The sequence below is a fragment of the Lepisosteus platostomus genome, chromosome 19 (assembly GCF_059453375.1).
Source record: "Lepisosteus platostomus isolate fLepPlt1 chromosome 19, fLepPlt1.hap1, whole genome shotgun sequence".
Lineage (NCBI taxonomy): Eukaryota > Metazoa > Chordata > Actinopteri > Semionotiformes > Lepisosteidae > Lepisosteus > Lepisosteus platostomus.
Genome location: NC_142629.1, coordinates 16020163 through 16042279, shown reverse-complemented (window position 1 = coordinate 16042279; position 22117 = coordinate 16020163). Strand labels below are relative to the sequence as shown.

The following is a 22117-nucleotide window of genomic DNA, read 5'->3' as shown; positions in this document are numbered from 1 at the left end:
ATGCTGAGAAAACCTTTGAACTAAATTGATGGGGAACAGCGGCACAATGGGGTTCCAATTGCAGCCCACTGTGGGCACTCCGCTAGCTGACCTCTGACCCCAGTGCAACTAGAACCACATTCCAAGGTAGTGGTCTTAAAAGTTAGTACTCAACTCAGGTAAATTCTCAACTAAAATGGAGGAATAAACTTCTGGTTGCCCCTGGTCCTTTAATAAAATGCCATGAAGGTTAAGAGCTGGTATCCGAAACTTATTTTCAGGGCTATTAACAACTTTGTGTTGTGATCAAACCATCATACGATTTGCTCAATATTCATAGGTTTTCTGTCAGAATTTAGCGATTCCTGCATGAATATGAGATCTTCCTCCCCTCTATTCCAGATTTTCAGCCTGGCCTGGAGTCCGGATGGTAAGTTCCTGGCCACCGTGTGCAAAGATGGCAAAATGCGCATTTATGACCCCCGCAAGTCCACAGAGCCCACTCAGGTAAGACAGTCTCGTTCACGCTGGCCAAGCTCTGTGCCATTTAAATACCTCACACTCGTGGCATGAGTTCGCATGCTGTACTGCATGACTTTAGCTTGTTTCCGTCCTGTACCATGGACACATTGAGCAATGTCTTGTTGTGTTTCCTGTAGGATCGATTGTACTGTATGAAATGTGACTAAAGGTGATGAAACAAATACTACACAAATACCTGTTGTGTAGTATTTACAGAAAATTAATGCAACGTTTAAACTATGTAGAGCAAACCATTGTCTGAAATATGGAAATGTGCATGTAGGACTGAAAGGTTAATTCTATATATACAGTATGTTTGTCCTATGGCTTTCCTAAACACGACATGTTAACCCCAGAAATTGACTGTGCTCAGATGATAAAATCCCCTTGAGCACGATTGAATACAGAACATTACAGGAAGACGCTCGTGGCGGGTGTTCTCCAGAGATGGGCCTTTTTTGTAACAGATTAAAACTCATTTCGAACCCCCCAGAGTGACTCTCTCCCTGCCTCTCTCCTGCAGGAGGGTCCCGGCCCTGAAGGGGCCCGTGGTGCCCGAGTGGTGTGGGCCTGCGCTGGCCAGTACCTGCTGGTGTCTGGATTTGACAGGTAGGGACACCTGTTTCTGAGCTCGGCACCGGATGCGACCCCCTTCGGCTGTACAGCTTAGGCAACTATATAAAATGTCCTGCCTCAGTTCCAGCCTCAGATCAGCCCCCAGCATCTTTCACAAACCCCGTGTACAGGTGGTCCAGAGCTCCTGAAGGAACTGCTTGGGCTACTAACATAGCCCCTCTCCCACCACCTGCACACTGTAGTTTAGATCTTCTAAAATCCAGCTAGTTTTACTGGACCACACTGTCTGCCACTTATTCTGTCCTCATCGGTTTCTGTGAGATGCATCGGCATTTTGTGTCCTTAAATCGCTACTCCATTGCCGAAAAATGAATGAAAATGAATGTCAAGACCATGCTGCTCATTCTAACAGACAATCATCTATGGTCAAACCTAGAAAAGCTTTTTTCCATGCCTGATTCTTATACTGTAGGTGCCTGACCAGGTACAACAATCACAAGACATCAGATTAAATCTCAGGCTCTCCCTTTCCTAATCTGAGCAGGATGTTCTTTATGTAAATAGTAAGCATAGAGCACTGAAATTCTTAACCCTGTTCTCCTACAGCATAGCTAAGAATGCATACTGAGTGCACAATGGCTGGAAGATTGTTGTATGGGGATGCAAAACTGAATACAATAATTTAGTAAACTGTTTCAGTAAACTGTCTCTTGAATGTGAATGTGAATCATTGTCAAGTGAGGGTCTCAGGTTCTGAATGTTAGAACGTGATTGTGGCGCTGAAGGGCCCACTGTGTCCCTCTTTAGTGTTAGTGGTTCTGATGCAGTTGCTATGGTTACTGTTGCCCGGCAGCCGAAGCGAACGCCAGATCTACCTCTACGCGGTGGAGTCCCTGGCCTCAGGACCGGTGGCTTCCGTGGGCACCGACGTGTCCCCCTCCACCCTCATCCCCTTCTATGACGAAGACACCAGCACGGTCATCCTCACCGGCAAGGTGAGCCCTTTCACCACAGTGTGTGCAAGTGCAAGAGATACAGTCATGTGTGCTTTTTCTGGGCTCAGTCAGGACTGGGCTGAGACCCACTTCTGCTAATGATGCAGATTCCCTTTGTATCGCACACACGGCAGCCTGCTTCTCTATAGGCTTGAGCCAGCTTCCAGAAGATCTCGAGTCCTGCCTGCAGTCGGCTCACACCCACAGGTACAAATAAGTAGGATTCAGGCTCTTTCCCAAATTATGTCAGACACTTACGTAATACATATTAAATTGCTTCCAGACCGTTTTAATATAAAAAAACTAATTACTATTAAATATACATCAACGTGGTGAAGAGCAAGCTAATGCATTACAATGTCGAAAAGGATCCAGACAGTGCAAGAATTATGTGACAATTGAGTTACAGAAACTTGATGTAAAACCTCCATAAATTAATCCACAACTTGCAATTAGTGTATTTTTTTTTATAGAAGCATATAGATAAGTGGAAACTACTTACAGGCTCATAGTGTGGAGAAAGTCTGGCGTGGAGAGACATGAGGATACGTTCCACGTCCCAGGCTGATGGCGTCGTCATATTGATTGTGTAGATGCTCTGTAGCTAACTTATTTTTCATTAACTCCTATAACGTTTGCTGCTGCAGTCATGCCTGATAGATGGAAGATTTATTCTAAAGGTGGTTTGTGCGATGTTGAAATGACATACAGCAACACTAGAGGAAACAAATATGTTTCATTTTCATATGCGTACAGTATATTCACACCTGAAGAAGGCTCCACAGCCGAAAGGTTGTGTTTTCTTTCTTCTTTTTTCAGCATGGAATAAACCTATTACTTGTATATTCATATGATTATATTAGAAATGCGTTCATGTGATTTAAGCAGTGTGTAGAATAGGACAGCAAATGGCTCAAGAATAAGTGTCAAGTGAAGGTCTCAGGTTCTGACTGGTGTCCAGCTTACAGAAACATAGTCTTGCATAACCTGAGTCTGAAATGTTTTTAGGTAAAATGTGTAGAAAACATTATGTTTTAGGAAATACATTGAGACCAAACTGCTATTTCCCATATAAACCACAAACCTATTGAAACTGGCTGATGGAACTAGAAGATAATTTCTTTCTTTTCAGTAATGAATCCTGCATCACTGTCTGCTATTTTCCTCTGACCTTGACCAGGGAAAGAGGTGGAATTTCTAAAGGCTGTTGTTTCAGAGTAATTGCCCCTCTCGTGTTACGGACAGATAAACAACCCGGCCCTTTGATGCCTTCATGAATAAATGCGGCTGTGTTTGTTTTCCTCCCCGCAGGGCGACACCCGTGTGTACATCTATGAGATCCTGCAGGAGTCCCCCTATTTCCTAGAGTGTAGCCATTTTAACTCTTCCGAGCCACATAAGGTACCCGATCTTCATTCATCTGTGTACTGCTGGCACTCAAGTGTGTAGAGGCAAAACTGTCAAGTGTAATGCGCCCCCATTTTTGTCCCAAACCACCTCCATGTTCTCTTTAGGACTTTCATTGCAAAAAGTAAGCTTTTGGACTGGTGGGACTTGCGGACTTTTATTGGAGTTCTCGTTTTTGTTGTTATTATTGTTGATATTATTTTGAGGAGTGGGTAGACCTAAGGACTTTTAATTGATCACTATCTAGTGGTTTCCCCTGGTCTTCAGTCGCTGGCAATGATTCAGGAATAGCTCTTGAATCTGTAGTGGTCTTGTAGGGTTCTGCCCTGTCGTCGTCAGTCGCCTGACCAGCTTCCTGTTTCCTGTTTCCAGGGCCTCGTCTTCCTGCCGAAGACGGAGTGTAACGTGCCTGACGTAGAGTTCGCTCGGGCGCTGCGGCTCAGCAAGACCTCTATCGAACCCGTGGCGTTCCGTGTGCCCCGCGTCAAGGTTAGCGCACGCTGTACACGAGATTGTGACTGACATTACCGGGGGTAGGATGTCGTGGCACTTCAATTCACCTCCACTGTAAGACCACTGTAGCCACTTAGTTACCTAATAGAGCCTGCTATGGAAGATCTCTCAAGAAAGGAAGAATCAACTCGAAAAATATTTTTACATTTCAGTGGAATTGAAAAGTCCATGCTTAGGCAGCCTTGATAATATACTCCAACTGATGCATGACACACACATTGCGTGTATAATGTGATTTAACTGCTGCCTAGAAAAGAAAAAAAACTGCTTGATGCATTGATGAGGATTGCCCTGATTAATACAGGGGCGGCACAGTGACGCAGTCAGCACTGCTGTCTCACAGCGCTGGGGCCCTGGGTTTGATTCCTGGGGCACTGTCTGTGTGGAGTCTGTATGTTCTCCCTGGGTTTGCATAGGTTTCCTCTGGGTGCTGCAGTTTCCTCCCACAGTCCAAAGGCAGGTTAATTGGCCGATTGTACCCTGTCTTGTGCCCGTTGTTTGCAGAGATTGTGGCTTCCCCGTGACCCTGTATTGAATAAAGCAGTTAAAAAAATTATTAATAACTATTCAAAGGCTTCTTCAATGAGGTTTTTATGTAATTTTGATTATCCTGGATAGGCTGATATGAGGTCATACAGTATGTTTAACATTTTCTGATGGATCAGTGAAATATATACAAAAGCCTACAGACCACAGCACCTGAAATATTGTGCAATGCAGTGCTGTGCATTATGAGTCTTATTTCCACCTTGGTACTCTACTCTGTCTGCTTAATTCACCCTAGTGTCATCTTTATTTTGAAAATTTCAGTTCAGTGGGCTGATTTGATCCGTGTCTTTCTCTCGGCGCTCCACAGAAAGAGTTCTTCCAGGATGACCTCTTTCCTGATACCGCGGTATGGTGGGAGTCGGCTCTGGCGGCCTCTGCCTGGCTTTCGGGAGCTAACGGGCAGCACCGCAGAATCAGCCTGCGGCCCAAGGACATGACTCCTGGTAGGACAGCGCGGCCACTGCGCCACTGCTGGAGCAAGAACCATGGCCAAGCGATGTCAGATACCCTGCTCTTTCATTGCGCTCAATTGAAATCGGGGCCATTCTTGCACCAGTCAATAACTGCAAAAAAAGCATCTTCCGATGGCTTGAATGTGATGCATTTTAAGCACATTTTTGCAAAGTGCTTATGATGGCTTGATTTTCTTGTCTTCTCGACATCATGGAATAGGCTAACATGAATCAAGCTACTGCATGTCCGACTAATAAGGAAAATAATCCCATTTCTGATCAGTCTCTCAGTATTAGACTAAGTCAGGAATCTCCTGTCCTGGTCCTGGAGAGCTGTATGACAAGCAAATGTGATCGAAAATCATTAAATCATTCACTTCTGATGGCTTGAAGCACCTGTAACTGTGATCCATTTCAATGGTCGTTCGTTAAGTATCGGTTAAGTAATGCAGAGAACATTTGGAACAAGGATCTGAGCCCTTCAGCCCTCAAGAATCAGGGTGCACTTTATTGAGTACAGCACATGCTTAATTCATCAGTAACTTACAGGTTGGCCTTTCTGGAATGGGGCTCTCCAGGCTTGGGATTGGCAACCCCAGACGTAAACTGTTGGATCAGTTATAAGTGACAGCTTCTAGCTTTAATTAAGAAGTAATCGATGTCAAATGTGCATAAAGGGTTTAGCTCATTAAGATGATGAATTTTTGTAATCAGGAAGCAAGACTGAATAATCAATATAATGTGATAAGGAAGGACAACCTGGATGCTCGTGGCTAATAATTGTGTTTTGGGTGTGGAACGCTGGAGCTGGAAGCTGGCTCGCGCAGAGCTCTGTGCTGAACATCGGGACTCGTGTGTCTGTCTCTGTAGTGAGCGAGGCCCCCAAGGAGGCACCAGTGCGGAAGTACCTGCCCTCGTCAGTGTACCTCGAGGAGAAGACTGACGAACAGAAGAAGGAGGAGGTAGACTGAGCCGGCCTCCACAGCACCGCGCGCACTACTCTGCACAGAGCTCCGACACACACTCTCCACTTCACACACGGCCCTGCACAGAGCTACGGGCGTCTCTGACACACCCTTGAGAGGCAGTACCCACCCTACAGAGAGATCACTATTCCACTGTTACCAGCTCTCAATGTAGAACTGGGCCCAGCAGTGGCCACTGGTGACCGGGGTCCTGTTTCTGACTGTTTCTTGCTGTGTTGCAGCTGCTCAGCGCCATGGTGGCCAAACTGGGGAACCGGGAGGACCCGCTGCCCCAGGACTCCTACCAGGGCGTGGAAGAGGATGAGTGGGTGAGGCCATGAGGCGCCACACACACTGCACCCACTGACCGCCACTGGACAAACAAAGCACTGCACAGACACACACTCACGGCCCGCAGGCGCGTTCTCGTAGGTACAGTACAGGGGCTGTACGGACCCTTTCACGGTGCCCTGGGGGATAATAATCTGATGTTGTGTTTTGTGTTTCAGGATGACTAAAGGGACCAGATCCTTGGGACCAGTCAGGGTGTCTGTAGCGATAAAAAGCTGCCTGGGAATCGTCGTGCCGTTTCTGAACACATCTCCCTGCCTCTGAACCCCACCCGACCTGCCATTCCGGACTCTACCCCTCCCACAAGTCCCCCTCCACCCTGCCTCTAACAGTCACTGGCTGCCTGTCTTTAGAGCTGGGGTCCCCTCTGTATCCCCAAAGTTACTGTAAGACCCTGCCTGCTTGTCTTTAGAGTTGGGGTCCCCTCTGTATCCCTATGGTTACTGTGAGTTCCTGCCTGCTTGTCTTCAGAGCTGGGGTCCTCTCTATATCCCCACAGTTACCGTAAGACCCTGCCTGCCTGTCTTCAGAGCTTTAAGACCTGCTGTACGACTTGAAAGGCATCAGCACCCAGTCAATCACACACAGAGAGCCCAGTCTAGTCAGCCTGTACCCAGATAGCAGCAGATGCAGGTGCTACATGGCTTGTCACATACTAATCCCACAACTCTTCGGTTCCAAAGGAAAGTATTTTATTGAACTTCACCAAAGCAGTGAAGTGATCTGAGGGCGTCAAGCGATTCCTTACAGACCATTTACTGCTGACCACCTGCCCGTCTTTAACAACAGGCGTTTTGAAAGGAAATGCTTTTCTCTTGGCACAAATCACTCCTCGAAACTCAACAAAAGAGACAGAGAATTTGTCCTTGGGAATCTCATGATCCTGATCCTCAAACACTCAATTGCGCAATGCACTGTGCAACTAAAGAAGCTGAGAGGCAGAGTGCTTCGCTCTGCGTTTTCTGCATCGACATCTCAAGCTGCACGGTACTGTTTTATAAAGAGGCTTTCCAGTGCAATCCAGTATTATTGCTTTTGTCTTTATTTGCAATCTGGATGCCGCCTGGCGCGTGCCGATACTCAGTGTCTGGAGTTGGTACGTTTTGTGATGTAGGTGAGCTCAGATTGGGTGGCAGTTCAACCTCTTCCTTGCTCAAATATCACCGCACTCCTACCGGACACAGTATTGCTTTAAATGGAGAAGCCAGGTGTTGATGGCTGTGGCGTAAACATTTGATGCAACACACACATTTAGGGAACACACACCTCTTACTGAGGCTATGCCAGGAGCGACTGCTGTCCCCACCGTGCCCTGTCCAGTTCATCTCATCTCACTGGGCCCTGGGGACAAACCAACCCACTTCTTTCTCAGGCTGGGCAGTTTTTATACTCGGAATCAACAAGATGCATCTCTTTTCCTTCTCCCTTTCTGTTCTTTTATGTCTTTTATGTAGTGTTGTAGACAAATAAAACAGAAACTGTAAAACAAAAACTCTGTGTTTGGACTCTCTTTGTTTTGCCTTCACCTGAAATATGCTCGGCAATATTTGAAGTGAGTTCTGGAATTTGGGTTTACCAATGCTGCTGTAGCAATAACTGTATATATATGCTTCTCATCGATGTACAGTATTTAAAAATGAATGGAAGGCATCTTAGTTTCCCTTTTAGATATCTCAATTTGTGTTAGTGAGTGTTTGGCTTTCTTTTGAATGACGAGAATGGGGATTAATTTGTTGTTGTTTTTTCCAAAACATTAACAGCGTTTTAGAGAAAACTTTTCACGTTTACCAGATGGTGATTGCGGTTGACACTATGAAAACAGGTGCACTGAAGATAACAAAATCTGTTGTCTGATCAATTGTCAAGATAGTTTGAAAGCAAAAAGAACAATTTTAAGAATAAGGAGACACCTTCAGCATAGTTTATATGGGTACCTACTACTTTAGTCTGAAAAACAGAAAATTAACTTAATCAATTTTTAGCTGTCGTTACAAATTGGGGTCCAATTGTCTCAAAATATTACTGAAAACACGCTCAACGTGTTTATTCTCCTAGTCCTTCAGAAACGACTGTAGTTATAACCACCAGCCACTAGTCGGCAGTGTTCTTCAGCTTTGATCTGCTTTATCATTTTACTTCTCTTCTCATCTTTGTTGTATCTTGCTGCCCCTTAACCTCTGAACCCCGGGTGACCTTGAATGATTTCTGGACTGGTGGTACATGTGACAGAGGAGTAGGAACTACACTGTAAATTTAAGTATATGTTATGGTGAGTAAATGCTTTTAATGGTTTATAGCTGTTACAGAGAAGTGATAAAGCGGAGGGGATCATTAGCTAATAAGCTGCAGTGTTACACGTGAGATAGCTCAACATTTCTGACCTGATGCTATACGAAACTAGACTGCCGCATAGCAGTTAAGTAAGATTATATATATATATTTTTGTTGTTGTTGTTCTCGAAGGGGCTTTTGAGTATTATAAAACCCACTGCTTGTCATTCTGAGGACGATATTTCAGTACTGTCTGCTTAATGTCCATTGACCTTGTACTACCAAGGACAGATTTTGTACATTTTTAAAAAGATTTTAAAAAAACGATTATAATATAGTTAATATATATAATATATAGTAATATGTGTGGGATGACGTGTGTTTGTGAATGTTCTGCATTACAGAACACCTGTTGACCCCGGTTACCTGGAATTTATGGATGTCCTAAAAATGTCTACAGAAATGTTCCGTAGCACAGGCAGACAACTGCAGACAAACACTAGTGTTCCTGCTATCGTTTTGCCTGTGTCTGCACCAGAAACCAATGCATCACAGGAGGTCTGGAGATGCCTACCGCTCTGTAGGAACAACAAACTCCCTGCTATCCTGGGAAGAAAAGGCTTTGTCAGACTCCTAAGTGGATAAGCTGGTAGCAGCCAAACTGAAAAAAAGGGGATGAATGGCTTCTCACTTTCAGCCTTCTCTGTCTTGTTCTGTGCTCTGCAGGCCAGGTACTTGGCTCAGATCATCGTGATGGGAGCACAGGTGGTGGGGAGAGCCTTTGCCCGGGCACTGCGACAGGAATTCGCTGGTGAGTCCCTAATCAGACCCTTCGGCAGAAACAGAGACACCCCTTATAAACCTGTTCAGCATTATGGCAGTCTACAGTATCTCCCCCAGGCCCGTTCTATTGCATATTTTACCGTGTGTCATGTTCCATCATGTGGACACCCGGCTCTATATCTTTTACTGTAGTTGCACTTTGCTTTCTCACGTTGTAACGTGCTTCTATAACGGAGCTCGTCTGTGAGAGAAGAGCTGGTGTTTTTGCAGCATGGAGCCCGTCGCCGGGCCATGAAAAGTGAAACCTGCAGAGGTGAAAGTTATTTCGCTGCATAACTCGACATCTCCTCAGTTCTTCCTTTGCCCTTTCTAATTTGGGTGTGTAACTTAATGACGCTGTGAAAATGATGCGGGTATTCCTGGGTTCCAAATACAGGGTGTCATGTTGTGAGATAGATGCCTTTTTTAAAAATTAAACAGATGTGAAATTCGAACAGTGTCTGACCTGATCGCTTGTCCTAGTTGAAGAGTCTCCCCCCCTCTCCCCGCACGTACTAACCCGAGCTCCGCCTGTGTCTCTGCGTAGCTAGCAGGGCAGCGGCAGAGGCCCGGGGAAGTGCAGGCCAGCAGTCGGCCGCAGCCTCCAGCATCACCGGCATGACGCTACAGGAAGCCCAGCAGATCCTCAACATCTCCAAGCTCTCCCCGGAGGAGATCCAGAAGGTGTGCCCCCTCTCCCACCTTCCCGCACACCTCCAGGCCTCCGAGGCCAGTCGGTCTGCTAGGTCACTTGAAATCGCCAACTGCTGAAAACCTTGAGACGGGACAAACTGGTCCTGTTGAGCACACGATCAGCTCCATTAGGTTAAGAGGTGGAATTTAAGCCTCCGGGAACGGTTTCAAAGAGATTCAAGATTTATTATCCCCTAAGGGAAATTATTTAGCGGCAAATTGTAACCACGCCAATGCAACAAATCTCGCCAACACCGCCCTGATGAACTAACATCCCACCAGCGCTGTATCATTGCTCATGCCAGGACCAAGGGTGCAGACTCCTTGCTGTTATCTGTATCATTTACAAATGACAATTATCTTTTTTCTAGGAAAGAGTCATGAGAATCTTATCGTTTCTGACATGCTCAACTTCAACTTAATGTTTTTTCCCCATTTTCCCCTCAGAACTATGAGCACCTGTTTAAAGTGAATGACAAGGCAGTTGGAGGGTCCTTCTATCTGCAGTCAAAGGTGATTTTTCAGTATTTTGTGGATGCCTTGTTCTGTCTCCTTTATGTTCACACATTTGGGCGCCGTAGTTGTCCCGTCCAGCTCACAGAAGCTTGGGTCTAGATTCTTGGGGAACTGGGTTGTCCATCTCAGTCAGTTTTAAAGAGAAATAGCTTATGCAGGAGAATCTCAGAACCAATTTTGTGTCTTTGTCTCAACACAAGCAGTTCATGGTCTCGGGTAAACTGCTTGATCACAAGGGAATGTACGAGTCATCTACAGTATGCGTTTCAAGTACTGTACAGGGTCTTGCAAAATGGAGAGTGCTGTCACTCTCAAATTCTGTAGATGCGGGTATCCTTGAGCAAGAGATATCAAACCTCTCTGCACAAGGCCAAACTAACAACTAGTGCATTTTGAGCTTGGTGTTGCATCTCGTACAGCATTATCTGCTGTGATGATACTGGAGTGTCGTGGTCTTTTTCATGTTATTTTTGAGTTGAAACTCAGTGAAGCAGGGGGCATGAACGGGGCTGGTGCGTCTGTGTCCACAGGTGGCGCGAGCCAAGGAGCGGCTGGACGAAGAGCTGTCCATCCAGCAGCAGGACAAGAGGAAAGAGCACAGTTCTCAGCAGCAAGACCAGACCTGAGCCCGGAGAACCCTTCACGGCCCCCCTCCTCCTCCACCATCCCCTGTAAATTAAGTCCTCTGTAATAAAGTCCCTTTTCTGTATGGACAGGTGGATTGGGTGCACTTTGTTGGTATAGCTGGGTTATGTCATCTGCATGCAATGCATTCACTGGGGTGTTGGGGAGAGGGAGAGGAATATTAAAATGATCTGCTCCTCCCAGCAGCATGAAGTTGTCCCCTCACAAGCAGCACACAGGATGAAACTCACCTCCTTGGCTTGTGCTCATTTGTGCTGTTGAAAGTAGCTTTGGTGCTGCTTTTATTGTAAAGGATATAGCACCTTCCTTTTCAGGTAAGTGCCAGACCATCTACAGGAACTTCTGTCAGTACCCTGAAAATTCAAAGCACTAGATTACAGTTTAGAGGTTAATATCTGCAATTTTGTTTGCCCCTTAACTTGCAGCAGTTGGTTTTGCTTTTCATAGCAGTATTTACTGTGCTATTGTGTAAACAAAAACATTAAGTTCCTCTCTGCTCATCATATTTAGTCAATATGAATGTTTCCTGCTTCAGTGAACATAGTAACACTGAGTTCTAGACTGTTGGAATTATGAACTATGTACACACTGTGGCGGACACAATTCCCATCACTATAACAGCTCAAGGCTCTTTAGCAGTTGGGGCAGGTTGCATACACAAATTGAACATGTGGGTTTAGTGTCTCTGTACCTCTGCAGTCAGCAACCACAGCCGAGGTGGTAATTCACCCAGAAAATCCAGTTTAGTACCTGGGTTGCTGTGGACAGCAACACTGCCAAGCCTGTTGTCCCTTGGTCCTGTCAATAGTTGCAACTGTAGGACACAGTCTCAGGCTATTTAATCTGTGTACTACAGGTGTGAGAACTACATAATGGAATCCTTGGTTAGTCCAAGGTGCAATATGTCTATTAAGACATAACTAGTATCCCCAACCTCCCCCTTGACACATTAAGATACTGTAGCAAGTTTTCCTGCAGATGGCAGTGTTTTAAAATTTCAACAAAAAAAGATGCCACTGAAAGCATAGTTATCAATTACTGTCCTCCCACTGATCTTCACAGCACTAAAGCATTGGTGTTGTGGGACCAGTGTCTGATGTCCAAGTAATAGTTTAAAGAAAGTAATGGCAGCATACAAAGACTTCCAGTGAAACCTCCACTTTATTGCACAGACATGATACAGCCATTACAAGATCAGGGTCAAGGTCATGACAGGTCAGAGGATCACCATACACACCAAATAGCTTTGCTGCACATTGGAGTGGCAGATGAAGTCCCATTCCCGTTATAGAGCTTCAGCTGCTAGTCTGTTCCTATCTGATCAACAGGGCTCTTTTTCAGCAGGGGGGAAAGGACAGGTGACATGACCAAGTCCCAACACCACACACACACACTGAACAACATTCCTACCCAGGCTAGTCACACTCTGGACTCCACAGGCTTGGAGCACATGAGCTCCTCGTCTTACCCAGGTCATGAGCCATCATTGAAGGACCTCCACACCAGACTTGAGGATACTGCCATAGGGAAGTTCACTTTAATACAAAGGGACTAGGTAGTTAGACTGATGCATTTATCCAGGGTATCTTTAATCTTCACTCATTTCAAAAGCTGAAACAAGTTCAGCCATGTCCTACCTGGGATCTCAGTGTAGGGATCTCTCCTCACTGGCTGTGCAGCTGGGTTTCTGGATCCAAGACAGGAACACACTGGGCTCTTTCTGGTATATAGCTTTCATCGAGAGCCTGCAAACCTAGTCCCTCGGAATGGGATTCTTGTGGAATACCATCTTTCCTGCAACAGTGTGCTGCCAAGACAAAAGATTGTTTAATGGAAGGCATTGTACACACCCCTGAAGCCTCAGTTTTGCAGGGGGTTTCAGGTCTGTACTTAAGGCTATACTGCCTTCAGAGGAAGTACAAAAGAGCAGCTAGCTAACCCTTACCTATAGCACATCCTGGAAAGAAATCAAGACATTAAGCTATGGAAAAGCTCAGGTTGTTTTCACATGCAAGACCCTACCCTGAACATCTACCTGTATATTCAGCAATGGTAAATTTAATCCACAACTTCAACTCACCCCATTATAGTTTTCCCATGAGCTGGTACATATCCTTTTTGCACATCTCTGTACATGTAGCTCTCCCTACTGGACAGCATCACTCACTGCACTTCCAAGTCTAAAAGATGATCAGCTGGCTTCACTAACAGTGTTCTGGTTGAGTTTTCAAAGCCAGTCACATCTTGCTCTTCTCACAAAACCAATGCCAGTATTTTAGAGCCACAAAAAATATTAACAATACAACTCCCAATAAATAACAATTAAGTTCCTTTTCAGTTCAAATCCCCCCTCTAAATGTTGTCCTCCAGGCTTAGCTTTTATAAGCCTCTTCATTAATTACAGGGGCTTGGCTAATTCTGTAGGAACCTATCCCAAAAGCCCTAAAATCCTCATGTGGAGTGGCCAGGTGTGTCTAACTCAATATTGCACACCTGCTTCCTGATCCCTTTCTGCTCAGAAGCCATTTTGGCTCAAAGAAACACCACAGCCTGGGCTTGAGCCAAAATGCAAGATTCTTACAGATGCCTTCTAGGGACACTATGACGTTTTAATACCTTTTCCTTGGACAGTATTAGATGTGTGTTCTTTCTAAACCTTTCAGAACAGCTCAATCTACTTAAACAGATTAACAAAGATAATGAGAAAGATAATGACTTGATTATAGCTTATATATACTTATACATCTACAGATTTGTGATATCTAACCCTTAATATTTCTCTTTCTATGTCAGAGCACTTGTCAATGCCTGCTATGATTGGAATGGTGTTCTCAGTCGATGTATCACAAAGGAGAAACTCAAATCCCCTACAGCCAGCTTCAGCTGAGAGACTATGCTCTCCACCCGTTTCACTGACACTCAAGGATGAGGGACTGATATGTCATGAGCATTTGCTTATGTTCATCCTCTTTCCTCTTCTCCTGTACTCTGTTAATTCAATGAGATCTCCCTACTTTGGTCTCTAAGTAAAGCAAGTACAGCACAGATAGATCAGGTTATAGAACAGTAAGCGTCCTGCAAAGAACTTCAGACCCCACAGCTCACCTACATATTGCTAAATTCTTTCATTCACATTCCTGTGGCTGTCAAAGACTAATAAGGATTAAATGCATTAACTGTGATTTACTCAGATTGCCATGGGAAAAATGATTTTGAATTTGTAATTCATGGGGGCTTCTGTAAACAGGCTCGATATCTTTAATAAGTTTTCACGTGGAGCCAAGAAAAATAGCTACCTGCACCGTCAGTCTGTAGCCACGCCCACTCGAATGACATCTCTCGCAGGCCACGCCCCGCGCACCTGTGCGCCAGGTTCTGCTGGAGAGAGCGGAGCTGAGTGAGTTTCTTCTGCGTCTTTTATGATTATTTTTCATTTTTCCTTCATTTTAATGTAGATAAAAATTAACTCGTGTAATTATGTTGTCTACACCACGCAGGGGAAAGGGGGGTAAAACACGTATTTTCGTTGGGAGCTAAATAACATTTCTAAGTCTTTGTTCACAAAATCAAGCGTGTGCATTTATCCAAACCGAAATAGCTTACCTGGATTTGTAAAGTTTTTTATTATTATTTTCCAGAGCATTTTGTGTGTTTGTGCTCTTATATTCGTGGTAAAAAATTCGCTTGCAAAGAATACTTATTGGTTTCAATGGTCTTACATTCTAAATTCTGCTTTTTTGTGTTTTCTGTTTAGTGTCTTCGGGCAGGACATGCACTTATCTAAGTATAAACGCTTTATTCATTTCGTTACACGTATCTCTTGGAAATATTTTCTGCGCTATCTACCCTGGTGAAAACGCCGACTGCTACAGAAACTTTGGTTTAAATTATCTTTAAATAATCGTCTAAATAATTCTGTCTTGTGTTTCCAGTTTGGTGTCTTCGGGCAGGACGAGCTTGGCTCAGCTGCTGGAATTATCGATGTAAGTATAAATGTTTTTATTTATAAAGCGGACATTGTTGTTGGAAAACATGATGTACCTTCTCAAACTCAAAAAACCTCAAACTAGGCGATACTAGATTTCTCCGGGGCAGAAATGGTTTTGACCCGACGACACAGGGCTGCTGTTTAAAGAAATAATTTTCTGCTAAAATTGCTAATATATCTCTTTTTTGGTTTCAAATTTTTAGCTTCCAGATTACATCAGAACAATTAAAACAACGAAACCTATCAAGAAATGGATTAATTATGTATTAACTAAGTTGTTTCAGAAAACAATTTGCTCATAAATCGTAAAAAAAGCACATTAGAATCTGCGAGTCTTTAATCGATACACTGTAGCTGTATTGCGTATTTAGTATTGAGACTTTAAATTAACCTTTAAATGAAACTACTTCAATACCCTGTTGAACTGGTACATTTTTTGTTACACCACGCTAAGCGCTTTATCCCAACTGTGAGTCTTTTTAAATTGTTTTATCTGCTGAACATATCAGCAAAAACAAAAGCTGGATCTATTTATTTCGACTTAATTGAAAGATTCTGTTTGTTACAAAGTTAATACTGATTTCTGTTTTGCAGAAAATGCAACGAAGTTACAGTCTTCATTCCGGCCGCTGCCTCGGAGAAACAGTAACGTGATGTGTGTTTCTGTGTTTTTCCTTGCAGTTGCATGCAAAAGTTTTCGTTGACTTGTAAAAGCATTAAGCCTTAATGTAGCCGTGCTTTGACACTTTGTAATTGAAATGCTTGTTAATTTTCACATCGAAGCCTGTACATCCGACGTATTGTAATGCTTTGTTTTGTATGCAATTTTCGCTCAATAAATTGTTGATGGAACCTTGATTTTGTTCTTTCATTTCTTGTGCAGAGTTCTGTACCCCTTGGCCCTGAAAAACCCCGGTGTTGGTGAGTTTTTTGGCGGAAAGATTTTGCTAACAGTTTGTGGCCGCAAGGGGACCCCCTATCGCTTTTTGACTTGAAAAGGTCAAAGGCTACCCCCTTTTTAAGCGTGTCCAGATTTTCCCGCCAAAAAACTTAGTATCTGGGGTTTCTCTCGGGGTCTGGTAGCAATCAAGCCGAGCCTCGCCCACCCCCCCTCATTGGAGAGGGGTAGGCGGGGGCTGGCTGATTGACCGCAGCTCTAACCAGGCCCACTCGCTCCCGGCAGGAGAGGATGGCAGGTTGGTGGTGGCTTTGGTCCCTGCAGAGAGGCAGGTCTCCTGGGGTGTGGACTTAGAAAGCTGTCAGTTGCAAGCTGTGACTGATGGGCTGAGTCCGCCCTGGGTGCCTCCTCTCTCTCGGGCCGAGGCCATCTCCAGCCTGCCTTCCCCTCCTGCTGGGAGTGAGGGGGCTTGGCTAGAGCTATCCTCCCTTCTCCTCCCCCCAGGGACCCTTTTCCCCCCCAGACTATCTAAAAAGGCGGGCGTCCTCGCACTTTTCCAGGTCAGTGCGATGGGGTGTCGCCTTGCGGTGCGTGGCGCACACTGCAAGAGAACCCTTCACACCTTCGAAAATACAGGACAATGCAGACAATGAAATGAGAGTTTTTATTGCAGAATTCACAGCACATACAATAGCAGCAGTCAACAGAAAACATGCAGGTCAAGAATAAAATACAGCACTGAATCCGGACATTACAGATCAAGCCACTGGTAACAAAAATAAAATGTAAGAAGCAGCACACATTGTCGAGAAGAACCTGCCAACGCACGACGAGTTGCTGGAGTGGATTTGAAAGGAGATCATCGGAGCGCAGAGAATCAGAAGCCGCAGAACTGAAGGCAAAAGAAAAAGGATCAAGTTAACAAGACATCGGACTTGCAGAATCGATTCACTTGAAGTTCTGAAGTCTTAACTTTTTTTAAAAAAACTGCCCCAATAAAGAAACATACAAACACGCTCAAATTCAACAAGCAAACAATAGGTAACATGAGAAATCCCAGATACACCCCGGTCCTACTACTATAATATTTAGAAAGTAGGTTCAGCCTATTATGAATAAAAGAATCCATAAAAAAGAACCAGCGCTTTTGTATTTCCTATTTGTATTCAGCAAAAGCACAACTAAACGAAAACGTTAGTAGAAAACCTTTCTGGTGTTAAAATGCTGTGAAATACGAGTCGTCTTTAATACACCAATTTTGCACAAATATAAATAGTTTAGCGTAAGGTAGGAATAAAACTTACCGCGGAAAAAAAACACTCTTCACCTGGAGAAACAAGAAAACATATGAATTAGTACATTTAATCTTTGCCAAAGTTGATCATTTGGGAACGGAAAACGATATTATAACCCGATTCCGAAAGGTGGGGATACTAACAATTAGATAAACAGTAATTTTTATACAGCAAATTATTTAAGATAAAGTACAGCTTTTTTCGTTAAAGGAAACAGAGCTAGAGATACCATGTCTTTAAAAACATACTTACATGAAAGGTAGTATAAGAACGATGAATGCAGACTTTTGAAACTTCGAGAGCACGCTCAAACAGACAGGACACTCATTTCGGCGTCCTAAAACACAAATTCAGCAGAAACAAATGCAGTTAACAAAAGTTGCAACAACAATACATTTTTGTCTAACTTTCCTCAAAGTCAAATTTGAGTTTTTGCATTTAAAATAAGAAAATTAGAAATCAAACGCAAACGCACCTCACGCCACAGACACTCACCCCGCCGCCATCTTGCCGGGCGCACCCGTGGAACAGGTGGACGGGGCGTGTCCGCTGAGGAAGGTCACTCTGGGGGCGGGCTCGGCTCCTGAACAACAGCTGTGCACTCGGTTACAAGGGCTCAACACTCACGCTACTGAAGATAAATAGAAACTTGAACTCACCAAATCATAAATTTAGTATTTAACGGCTGAGGATTTTCAGAGAACCCAATTCAGTGACATTCCCCTACAAAACTGTTCGCCGGACTCGTTTAGCTTGCGGCCAGCTGGTCGAATCAAGAGAAATGTGCTGGAGAGAGACCCCTGTCGCTCCTAGTTTGGACTGCACCTCTCTTTCACTGCTAGTGCCACACCTGTCCTGCAGGTGTCACAGTGGTATAAGGGGCTGCTTTTTAGAATTGAATTCCGAGCTATACATTCATGAAGGACTTAAACCCCCCATTTTCCCTGTTTTGGAAGGCCCCGAAAATGGAGCCCCCCAAAACGGCCGGCGTGGTAGAGAACAGCCCCCTTTACAAACTCACCCCGACAGCATGAGAGCTTCACCCGGGGATTAGGTCTCAGACTGACGGGGAGGCTCGGGGCTCGACTTTAACTCACATGACTCTCCGGGAGTCGATCTGCTCTCTGAACTTTAGACATGTCCGATGGTTCAGCCCGCGGAGCCACCAGGCCGGCCACGCAGAATACCGGCCATGTACATCTCTTATTCAGACTAAAGCCAAGTCACAGCCCCGAGACGAGGCGGTTCGCCTGTTTACTCTCTTTTCAAGAATTAAGGCTACTGAAACGCCTTTGTAAAGCGCTTTTTTAGCCCTTTTTGTGGCTGGACATGACTTGTTTATCTTTTCGATTTGACAGGGAAAAATAAAGTATCAATATTTGATGTAGATTTGGGGGAGCCTGAATGTCATGTGTCAGACGTGAAGGCTGAGAGGTTAAAAGTTTGATGTTTTTATTTTTCAACAAAATGCCTGAAAAGATTCTAAAGACATCATTTTTAAAAACGATTCAAGTAATCAAAATGTTTTATACCCCAGTTGCTATCTGGCCAGAATATCCCTTTAGTTCCTTTATATCAGTAGGTGTCACGACATGATTTACGGCGTTTGACAAGATTCCACATAGAAGTTTAAGCCTTCGGAATAAAGATTAAAAAATCAAAAGCGATGCATGTAAATAGAATGAGAACTAGTGTATGCACAGAAAACAGAATAGTGATGAGGACGTAACAACTTGCTCAGCTATCAACGGAGCGTCACAGTTTCATATTATTGCGAGATCTGATATACAATAAGAAGAAAGTTACTGTACTCAAGCAAAGGGTAAAAAAATATTATCAAACGGCTGGCAATAAACTAGTGGAAGCACTGTACGACAGGAATTTAGGAGCTTTATATTAACTCATAACAGTCGGATCTAAGAGAGAGTTGCAAGTTCATTTTGATGAATTTACAAATGTAATCGAAATCCTATCTTGTTATATACCGTATACACCGGTTATGCAGTGAAAAATGTTGAGGAACTACAGTCAATGAGTGATATACAGTATTTACAGGTGAGAGTGACTATCAGACACTAACAGTATATTTCACACTGCTTGATCTAAACTTCAAAGACAGAAATTCTGAAACACTTTCTGACGCTGTTGTCTAATCTTTTACAATTCATGATCTGAATCCCTGGGGATGAATAAAGTATTTTGAATTGAAATGAAAACAAATCGTGCGCAATTAAACGCTCAATTAAAGTTTAAAAAAAGTTTACTCCATCAGCGGCTCAGTTAAAAGTATGGAGTGGGATTGTACTCCACATTACGTACATCTTAAAGACTGCGGGATCCAGCCCAACTCCGGGTTCCAGTCCGTGTTTTAGACATGCCTAAATAATTAAAAGATAGGAGGCAGGTTAAGTTAATTTTGTATCAACCTTCCAATTAGTCTCCTTTAAAAATGGTTCTAGCAGCATTTTTGCGTGTTTGGCTTTTAAGTAGCGCCCTTGCACCTGGAGGAAAATTATTCCGGTGTGTGTCGTTTAATTTGGGAAGCAGATTTCCGAACAAAGTTTCTTTTTTATGAGGATAGAAAGAGTTCAAAATGAGAAGAGAGCAGCCGTCTGAGCTTCCGAGTACCCCAAAATCGAATTTGACACGCCCACTACCTGGAATTTAGAAAATGACTTCTAGCTTTCGATGAAACGTTGAATTAAAACTAAACCAACAACTTCCTAACCTTTTACAATTCATGATCTGAATCCCTGGGGATGAATAAAGTATTTCAATTTAATTCAACTGAAAACAAATCCATGTTCAATTAAAGTTTCAATAATTCTACTTCATCAATGCTTTAATACAAAGACGTTTTTAATAGATACATGTTCAATTATTTTATGTGAAAATAAATGTTTTCGAATATTTCCGAAATCTGCATGTGAGACAGTAATAGTTTCCAATGCTGTTTTGCTGATGTATTACGAACTACCTGGATACATTTAGTACCCTTAAAAAATAAATTCACATTTCTTTATCACGTTTCTGAATTTGCTTTGCATAAAACATATATTACAGTTATGGTCTTCAGCACAGGAATTCTTTTGAATTCTAATTCTAGTATTTTTAAGTACGTGGCTCCAAAGACCGGTCGAAGCTTTAACAATCCCTTGATTTGCATAGTTAAAATGGACACAGTGAGAAACTGATTACTTCTTCAAATTAAAAAAAAATGTTGACACGCTCGTTAAAGCCTTTTTTAAAACATACAATTGTTTGCTAATGTTCGCTTTTTAAGGCTCAACCTGCAGCTTGTGATTACTGTATGGTTTAAGAGACACACTTTCCTGTTCACGCAAACGCAAATAAAACAATAACTTAGTTATTAAATGCAAAATCAACCGCACCACAGATAAACAGAACTGCAGACATACTCATCCTTATACCGATCAGAGTGTTTGACATGTCCAGACGGTGTTACTGGAGGTTAAAGTCGTCGTACATTATCACGTGACCCCCCCCCCCCCCCAAAAAAAAACAACAAAAGGCGCTATATCTCGGGAACTAGAGCAGCTGGGAAGTTACTTTCAATGGCACACATCGGTACAGACGCCGCACTAACGAACCCGACCGGTTCGGTTCCCCTGCGCCATTGCAGGGGGCAGAGTGACGCCACGCCCCTGAAGAAATAAGGCGTTTAAGCTCGGAAACGAAAGCAGCACAAACGCCGATTTCAACGGCAGAAACGATGAAACCGCATTGGGCTGTCAGCCGTGTGACACCGCGGCCGTGTCCTTCCAGATGGACTCTAACGTCTGCACCCCAGCCAGAGCGCCCCCTGGCAGCAGACCTCGTCTTTCCCAGAGGCAGTGAGGACTCGCCTGGGGGGCTATATGGTGTCCCACCACTCCCTGGTGCTGGACTTTCCCACTTCACCCTCAGCCTTGGCCCCAACTGCTTCTGTTTCCTCCTAGGTCCCCCCATCTTGTCTTTCTTCTTCAGCAGATCTGCCATGTGAGACTGTGGTCGCCCACCCTCTCTCACCCCTCCGATCACACCCACTGTAACCTAAAGAGCAATAAACCCCCTCTGTTGAAACTAAGCCTCCTGCCTGAGCGGTCTGCGCTGCAGCCAGCCTCTGAACCCAGGGTGCAGAGCTGTTGCTGCAGCAGATACAGCACATGAAATGTACCCATTGGTGGGCTGGTCAGAGCACTGCCAGCATCACTGATTAGTTCCTCTGTCTATGTGGTTTATTATGTAACAATTCTCTCCTGATGTCAGTGAATTTATTTGTATAATCACTGCCATTCCATTTCCATGCTTCCTACTCATGGTAAAGGAGAATAAAGTATTGTACACAACAGGGGAGGTATTCAAATTCAAACCACAAAACAATCACAACTTACTAGATAGTAAACAAACAAATCGTTCTGCACAGGCGAATGCCCAAGAACTCAGTCTTGATGCACAGAGAAGTAGCCCGTGCTATTGCAGGGGCAATGTGCTACATTCCCTAAAAATACGTGGTTATACATGAAAAAGGTGTTCGCAGCAGAGCAGTCGAGGGCAGTGGGACAACCCTACCAGCGGAACTATGACGTCCAGCCCTTGTGTCCAGGAGAGCACATCTGTCGGATCTGTGGGCACTGCTGAGAGCTTGAAGCCAAGTGGCTAGGGCCACCCTGCACTCTC

The 22117-nt window shown here is 44.1% G+C and overlaps 2 protein-coding genes and 1 long non-coding RNA gene across 6 annotated transcripts in view; 2 read left to right on the top strand and 1 right to left on the bottom strand.

The window, feature by feature from the left end:
* The window catches only part of coro7 (coronin 7), a 190661-nt gene extending 182860 nt beyond the window's left edge, over positions 1 to 7801 (top strand). For both annotated transcript variants that reach the window (XM_088612435.1, XM_088612434.1), the window contains exons 20-28: positions 382 to 486; positions 1025 to 1110; positions 1931 to 2072; positions 3384 to 3473; positions 3852 to 3968; positions 4849 to 4984; positions 5864 to 5955; positions 6201 to 6287; positions 6468 to 7801. In XM_088612435.1, the coding sequence (XP_088468561.1) occupies positions 382 to 486; positions 1025 to 1110; positions 1931 to 2072; positions 3384 to 3473; positions 3852 to 3968; positions 4849 to 4984; positions 5864 to 5955; positions 6201 to 6287; positions 6468 to 6476 (864 nt within the window). In that variant the 3' untranslated portion in view covers positions 6477 to 7801. The remainder of the gene's footprint in view (positions 1 to 381; positions 487 to 1024; positions 1111 to 1930; positions 2073 to 3383; positions 3474 to 3851; positions 3969 to 4848; positions 4985 to 5863; positions 5956 to 6200; positions 6288 to 6467) is intronic.
* Positions 7802 to 8439: 638 nt separating this feature from the next.
* On the top strand, positions 8440 to 11324 carry pam16 (presequence translocase associated motor 16). Its single transcript, XM_088612462.1, has 5 exons — positions 8440 to 8578; positions 9307 to 9391; positions 9950 to 10086; positions 10543 to 10608; positions 11142 to 11324. The coding sequence occupies exons 1-5, from the start codon at positions 8576 to 8578 to the stop codon at positions 11235 to 11237; spliced, it is 387 nt and encodes a 128-aa protein (XP_088468588.1). The 5' UTR covers positions 8440 to 8575; the 3' UTR covers positions 11238 to 11324.
* Positions 11325 to 16787: 5463 nt separating this feature from the next.
* On the bottom strand, positions 16788 to 21145 carry LOC148645241 (uncharacterized). 3 transcript variants are annotated; one of them, XR_015928311.1, is made up of 6 exons: positions 20857 to 21145; positions 19757 to 19815; positions 17933 to 18068; positions 17690 to 17774; positions 17447 to 17469; positions 16788 to 17034 (listed from the first exon to the last, which is right to left on the bottom strand). It is a non-coding gene; the product is annotated as an uncharacterized LOC148645241 (long non-coding RNA). The 3 variants fall into 3 exon arrangements; XR_015928309.1 differs by having other exon boundaries at positions 17913 to 18068; positions 20857 to 21141; XR_015928310.1 differs by lacking the exon at positions 19757 to 19815 and having other exon boundaries at positions 17913 to 18068; positions 20857 to 21137.
* Positions 21146 to 22117: the final 972 nt, after the last annotated feature.